Raw genomic sequence first — 7,857 nt, forward strand, 5'->3', positions numbered from 1 at the left:
TCTGCACCCTTAATGATAAGTTTCGACACTTCAGTGTATATATAAATAAAGACAGTGTGATGATGATTAGAATAGGTTCTAGATTTTTCCAAGGCTAGTAAGCTGATCATCCACATTAACTTCTGATGCATGACAGAAACCACTGTGCTCAGAAAACAGAAACGAGTTTACACCTACTTCACGAGGTAAGGAATTAATGATTACGAATCTTTTTTTTTTTTTAAATGCATTGGTCATCCATGTTTCCAGAATCAGATATTTTGTGTAGTTTTGTGTGTATTTATTTCACTGAGAACTTTCTGTCAAAGCTCATTAGAAGTTTGAACTCTAAATGAGCAACATTTCCAAAAGAAGAGGCAAACAGGGAAGAGCTCCACATATATTTATGGCATTATTTATTTGAAGCTACACAGAAGAAGAAAAAATGACTGCTCGTAAAAAGGTGCAAGGATTACATGTAGGAGAATTGTATTACATAAATATCTACTAGGCCCTGGCCAGCTTTGATCTGCCCTGAAGCGGACATGAAGCTACTTAATACGAAAAGGAGGCCATCGATTAAGAGTGGATGCCATCTAGACAGGCACTAATACAGACAGAGGCACGGGGATCTGGGCGGGGAGGTTCAGACATCACTCAGGCAGGTTTTCTGCTAACTACTCTGCTCTTCAACATCATTTCCTCGAAACTTTCTCCTGCCTCTTCAAGTATAAAAGAAGATGATAGAAGAAATAAAGGTCACATTTTACACAGCTGGAATGAAGCCTCATCATTCGTTAACTTCCTCAGAGGCTTTGGGCATTATCTACTGGGTGAAACCGCTTCTACCTCATGGATGCTACTGCAAGTCCATAATACGTTCACTGTACACTCAGCAAAGACATTCCTTTCATTGCACGTCATGTTATAAAGAAAGCTGTCAGTTGCACAAATCTCTGTTCAGTTTTTTTTCTCCTGTTCTTCTTTAAAAAGTTATCTCTGCCTACTTTCTTCAAAGTAGTGCGTTCTTCTGCTAAAAAATACACAATCAAAACACTCCACACCGGTGGCAGGAAACAGCATCACTACTGCAGATAACCAGAGGACCATGATGTTGCTGCTTCTTCAAGCATACAAACAGGTTACATAAAGAAATGGACAGTTATGTACGTCGATGGCTTTTCCCTTTGAAGCCAGGAGATCTGCCTGGTCAGTATAAAGTGTCCTGTGAGAGCGAGGAGGTGGAGGGCTGACTAGCGAGTATCCACGAGGTCCTTGTGTAGTGTCAGGTGAGCGGGAAATATCTGATGATCGCATACAGGTTTCATGTGAAGATGTGGAGGAGAAGCAGCAGTCGTCTGGATGTTCTACGAGGCGCTTTCTGGAAAGGCGACTCTTTGGCGTGCACTCCGGGGTCGATTTCGCGCCGGGGCGCCGGCTGTGCGTTCGCTCTTGGGTTCGGACGGTTGACTTTCAGCCTGCGGGGTGCCGGCGTCACCGACAAGCTCACGCAGGAACTTGAACTTGGACAGGAAGAGCTGCCAGACTACATACCAACCTGAGAGGTAAAAGAAAAAAAAGGGTAAATGCAAATATCTAATGAGCCTATCATATGCCTTTACACACTGACACATGGTTTGAGAACTACACATTATGTGCGGGGAGATTTCACTGACATACTTTGGGCTCTTTAATACCAACTGAGCATTACATAAGCTCTAAATGCAAAGGTTGGTTCCGCTTAATTTAGCAAGGTTTACCTAAGAAAAAGGGCTGACAGTGTATGAAAAAAACAGTCCTAAAAACTAACTGTTGTAGCAAGTATGTATAGCTCCTCAGTCATTCAGGTCATAGTAATCCTAAGGAGTTTGGAAAGAAAGCGACTGGACTGTTTCTTCATTATCCAGTTTCTTTTCGCTCCGGGAACGTCTGTGCATAATTTCGTTTCACCCCATGATGCAAATGACAATAAAAGCTTCCTTGAATATCTTGAAGTTTCGTGATGGGGTGTCGCCTCTCATCTGAGAGGCTTCTTCAGTTGTAAAACCAAATGGTGGAGAGTCCCAGGTATTTATACTCCAGTGGGGGTTGTCCCTTAAGATGGCTGTTGACCCACTATTAATCACGTGCCTCATCACATTTCCTAGGTGTGAAAAAAAGGCGGGGGACATTACCCACTCTGAGACCTCACCCCAACGTGTGAGGGGTCACCTGAGTGGGGATGCCTGAGAGTAAAAATTTTTTAACTCAAACACACAAAAGCCTTTTTTCAAACTTCTATTGTACAATTAAAAGGAGGCGAGTGGTGTAGCGTTTACTAAAGGAGCAGACAGAGCAATATGTTCTTCAAAGGATCCTGAATTAAAACTCTGCAGTGCTTTTTAGCAGCAGGTGAAAAAACAGCTTTTAAAACTTTAATGTAAGGCAAAGTCTGCAAACTCCTGAAAATCAGATTCAGCCTACTTCATATACATGTGCTTTTTATGCATTTTTCGGCAGTTGAAGGCACTTCTTGGCCTTTCTTAACTCACAGAGGAGACAAGAAACAAGAGAAAATTCACACTTACTGAAAGAATTTTACAGTTTTTTTTTCTTTAAAAGCGATTCATTATCAGAATAGTCGTTGATTAATTTAACATTTGACGAGTTAAAGGCTGCAGTAGTAGGCACATGAGTTTAAGTTTAAGGTAAACACACATAAAAGTGAGTGTGAGCTAAATAAGAAAATCCAGAATGAGGCAAACAGCATTTTTCTTCCCTGTAGTTCCCTGTAGTCTGCAGATCATATGAGCCACAGTTAGTAAAGCGAAGGAGGCAGTAGATAAAAATAGAAAGGCACGCAGGGAGACTTTAAAGGAGTAGTTCTGCCTTTTTTAAAGGAGACTTTTCATTATGCAAGTCTCTTACTTTACACCCAGCTGCTAAAGCCCTTTGTTAGCCAAGTTAGCCACCGAGAATGGCCACCAACAAAACACCAGACCCTTTAACATAACGTTGGGACACCAATTAAGAGATTTACATACGTGACTAACGAAGGTTTTCTCATATAAACTTACCAAACAGCATGAAGAGCAGCGCACAGATGAGTGCGGCCACAATGACCAGCACTGTGAGCCCGACACTCTGCCACATCGTAGCTGGACGTCCGGCAGCAACAACAGCATAAGGAGAATGAGGAGGACAGGGGTTTGCTCAACACCGCACGCAATACTGTGGCTGGCTGTGTTGGTGGAGTCAAAGGGCAGCGGGCCGAGACGAGAGGGACAAACAGCAGGGCATCGCAGGTTCGCTGCGGCTTGTTTTGCTAGCTCGTTGGCTAGCTTAGCTGCTAGCAGCGGTTTAAAAATCAATCGTAAAGGCCGGAAGAGTGGAACATTAGCTGACTGCAACCAATCACAGCAGGGTAAAGTCCTCCTCTTGTTCGCTACATCACTGCAACATATATTTACTTGCGCTTTCAGACCAGACAGACGTGCTGTAAACCACAACAAAATCGGCGTCGTGAGCCGACTCAAAGTGAGCATGCGCGGGTTCACGTTGACTTCTGGGTGATGTAGTTTATCTTTAATTCCGTGGGTTTTTTTTTCTCGATGGTTACAGAAGCAGGATAAAGGGAAAAAGGTAGTCTAATAAATAAAGAACATAGTTGAAGTAACAGCGCCACAGGCACACAGTGTACTTTGAGACAGTGCAAACATTTTTATGTACAACAGTGGTTAAAAACAAACAAACAAACAAACAAACAAAAAACCCCAAATGACGTGAAGTAAAGGAAGTAAAAAGTAAAGCGGAGACTGTACAAGAGTGCAGCTCCCGTAGTTTATATAATACTTTAACAAGAAAATCATTGTCCCTAAAGCCTGTGTGTGACTCTCACTGACTGACCGAAAATTCAACTGGTTACTTTTGTAAAAGCCATCAATTTTCAGGCCCCAAAATATAATAAATATTATATTAAACCGTGTGGGGAGAAGATGATGACACAGTATCAGAGGGATGAATAAAGCGGTGACGGGTGGGAGATGGCTGATCTCACCCTTTATCCTGAAGCTACTTTGAAGTAAAGTATTCATACATGGACATAGATTGTCAAATAGATGGCTGACTTTGACTTCAGCCATGGTGAACATGTAAACTTCCTTAGGTAAGAAAAAGAATGCAACCCAACCTATCATTAATGTTATTATTACTGACTGGATTGAGGATAAAGAAGTGTTGTGATTGGTCAGTGGTTTAACACACAGATCATTCCATCTCAACTGATCAAAAGAAGGCAAAAACTCACTAAAACTTATGTAAAAATTTCATGAAAAATAAATCAAATACAATACAATACAATCTTTGGCTGCTGTACATAAATATGAGTAATTAAAAATTATTTTGGGAACATCACAAATTTCAGCTTTATTATTTACAGAATCTCGGTCTTTCTAATAAAGTTAATTTGGATTTGGTACATTATGTCCTAACTGGGAAATATCTGATTGATGCTGTGAAATAATTTTTTGTTCCTTTAATATCGGTGAAAGAGTTTACCTGATTTGAATTGCTTTAAATAATATTCTGTTCCTCATATATGAGAGAAGTTGTTATCAAAATATCAGTACTTTCCCTACAAGTGGTGGTTTTTACAAACCTCCGAGTGTACTGTCAGTGATCGAGCGTCCAGATATTTTCCGGACTTTAAGTGTCATGTTGACTCGAGCTACACTGCCTAGAATCCATATTCACAAAGAAATAGTACCGGAAAAGGAAAGTGACCCCACAAAAGGAAATATTATATAAATGCCTAAAAATCCACAGATCTTAAGAGTGATTTAAGCTTTTATTTATTTATTTTTTGCATTGATAAAAATGATAGCAGGGATCTGATGTTTTGCATAGTAGCTGTTAAGAAGTGTATTTTCCCCGGGGAATTTTTTTTAATGCAAATCAGGAATGGTCATCTTGGACTCTTTACCAAAAAACAAAAAAACAAAAAAAAAGAAAAGTTGATGAGCGACCCACGTGGCCTGTGCAGCCAGTCACTTAGCTCAATTAACACGTTGTTTGTAGAAAGTAACACAAAATGTGCATTTGTCAACAACACGATGTCAGCTAAAAACATATTTGTTGTGTGGAAATTAGGTTTTTGTGCTGGTGATCATGATCTAAAAAAATAAACCTCTGAAGATCATTATTAGCATTTATGCAGAATTAATAGTGTGTTATAAAAACTGTCCAAAACATTATCACATGATATTGTTTTATGCTTCATTGTGAGGGTTTGTGAGTTGCAAAGATGCATACTCTCCTGTAGGCAGAGATGAACCTAAAGCGAGTCATTTATTAATGGACTGCTGCAAAATCCAGGAAGGAAAAAATACAAAGTCTAAAAGGGGTAACTGGGAAACTATAAACCATAAACATAGAGGAAACCACTTCAAGGTGAACAAACGCTCTGATGAAGGACAAAGGAAAACAATAATTATATATATTATATGTGTTTGGAGAAGGTGAGATGGCTGTTTACAATGGCACACAGCTGAACTGAATCACAGAAGACGAGACACAGGAAGCAAAACTTAAAACAAAGACTGAGTAATGCTTAAAATAAAGCAGGAAATGAGCTCCCTGAATGGGGAAAAACACAAATCATGTAAATGAAAGTAAACACACACATAAAAACAGGAATCAAATGGATTATTTAAATAAAGAAAAATAAAAAATGCTGGGTAAACTTACCCATGACATGTTTGGGTTGTGCAGGCTGACAGCTATAGAGTAACTAATACAATAGAGTAAATTTCCCACCATCACTGCAGAGTATACTTAGCAACAGATGGCATGTAATTATATTCTCATGAACCTGCCAAATATTTAGATCATTAGTAAATATTATATTATTATTACTACAGTATAAGTGAAATGTAAAGCATTTGCGACCAGAATCGTTGAACTGGTAATAAAACATATCACTTAGGAGTTTTTTGTACGTTCTGTTGGCAAACTTGACAACTTTTACAGATGCTGTTCTGTAAAAATGTTGAATATTTCCCTCTGAAATGTGCAAAAGAAAAACAACATTTATTTTTTAGGCCTTTCTGAAGCAGAAACTGTGATGAGATGCACAAAAAACATATAATCGTGTACTTCAGGAAGAATAAAAAGGACACCTCACCCTGATATTTACTGCACATCCTTTTGTCCCCCCAGTTAAATCACAAAAAAGATTAATATTACATGACTCAATGAATAATTTTTTCCATTGACCTCTATAACACTGATGAGTTATACCTGGCCTGCACAGCTTTACAGATGCTCTGTTTCTATGTAGGCCTATACGTGCTGGCAGACATTTTCATCCTCTGTTTCATTATAAGGGTTAAATGTGCCGTTCCATGCTCAAAGACGGCTTTTTTGATAAAGGCCTGGATTAGGCTCTGCAGCATTTCTTCACAAGACCAGCAGGTGGAGTCATAAGCAGCCTCCTGAAAGACGTGAAAGCCCACTGATAAAAGATTTTCAGCCAGCTGTCTGTGGGCGTTTTCCTGTATTCAGTCTTTGTTAGCAATAAAAGATTTCCAACTCAAAGGTCAGGCGACCTCGTTAGCAGATCAAATCCTGTGAAGTTTGGTAAGAAACCCCCACCTATGTTTTGTTACGCCCTTGCACTTTAATTTAATCGAGGTCGAGCGTCTAATCTGGAGCATCTAATCCCCACCACGTTCTTATGTGGGTGCAGAAAGTCAGAAGCGATCAGATTTGGCCCTGTGCCCCTCAGTTACACTTTCATTTCCACATTGGAAGGCTTTAAACACGTAAAGCTCCATTACTGCTGCCAGTCTGTCTCTCAGCAGACATCTGACACCATGCATTGACATGTGAATACTTGTATTCACTCGTTCACTTAAAGAAGCCTCAGTATTTGCATATTATGCTGAGAGGTGGACACAACATGAGTCATGCTACATGGTGGCATTTTAAAACTGGAAGGATGGTGCAAGTTCTTACAATTAACTGAAAGCCCCAAGGTAACGCTGTCATGTAAGCATGATAGATTACTCGGGCCTTTCACATGCTTCATTATTCACATTATTCACATCATTATTCTGTATTTTTTAGCAACCAAATCAACAGTTCTCTTACTTGGTAATAAAACTTGATTAAAAACAGTTTTCTGTCATCTGTAGTCCAACAAACCTGACGAGTCAGATGCAGTTTTTTTCTCCACAGGAAGGAAGGAGACAAGTCAGATAAAGAGAAACTCCCCTTTTAAAAAAAAAAAAAACAACAAAAAACAAAACACCCCAAAAACCCTTTTAATATGACATGACCTATTAGCTACCACTACATGACCTTGTTACCACCATCTTAGCAAGACATAAATTGAAAAAAACAAAACCCACCAAAAAGGTCATATGCCATGAATAGCTCTGTTTTGCAATTGTGCAACAGTGAAGGGAAAGTGGAGCGCTGCATGCAAAATCTTGCCAGTCATCAAAAGTACAGGGTCCCATGGTGGGCAGTGAACTTTTCAATCTAACCATCCGCATCAAATCTTTTGGGTAATATATATATAAAAATACAAATTAAGTGTGTGCTTGAGGTCTTTTGAATGAGCATGTCCCATAATGTAGCTACAAGTTGCTCTCTGCTACCAGTGTTTCCACTCTGTAAGGACACACAGCAATGTGAGGACATTGATGCTCGTGGACCCTTACGGTCTCTATTGCAGGTGGTAGTTGCTCCTTTAGCTTAGCCTGGGCAAACCCCCAGTAGTTGAGGCCTGGCCACTCAGCTCGGTCACTCGAGGAGGACTCTGAGTAGAGCTGCTGCTCCTCAGCGTTGAAGGAGCCAGTAAAGGTGGTTCAAGCATCTTAATGGGATGCTCCCCGG

The 7,857-nt window shown here is 39.9% G+C and overlaps 1 protein-coding gene across 1 annotated transcript; it reads right to left on the reverse strand.

Annotated features, from left to right (window-relative positions):
* Positions 1–368: 368 nt before the first annotated feature.
* On the reverse strand, positions 369–3,524 carry smim13 (small integral membrane protein 13). The gene is made up of 2 exons (XM_040019964.1): positions 3,036–3,524; positions 369–1,537 (listed from the first exon to the last, which is right to left on the reverse strand). The coding sequence occupies exons 1-2, from the start codon at positions 3,109–3,111 to the stop codon at positions 1,347–1,349; spliced, it is 267 nt and encodes an 88-aa protein (XP_039875898.1). The 5' UTR covers positions 3,112–3,524; the 3' UTR covers positions 369–1,346.
* Between the last annotated feature and the right edge of the window lie 4,333 nt (positions 3,525–7,857).

The sequence above is a fragment of the Simochromis diagramma genome, unplaced genomic scaffold (genome assembly GCF_900408965.1).
Source record: "Simochromis diagramma unplaced genomic scaffold, fSimDia1.1 OVJJ01000753.1, whole genome shotgun sequence".
NCBI classification, from domain to species: Eukaryota; Metazoa; Chordata; class Actinopteri; order Cichliformes; family Cichlidae; genus Simochromis; species Simochromis diagramma.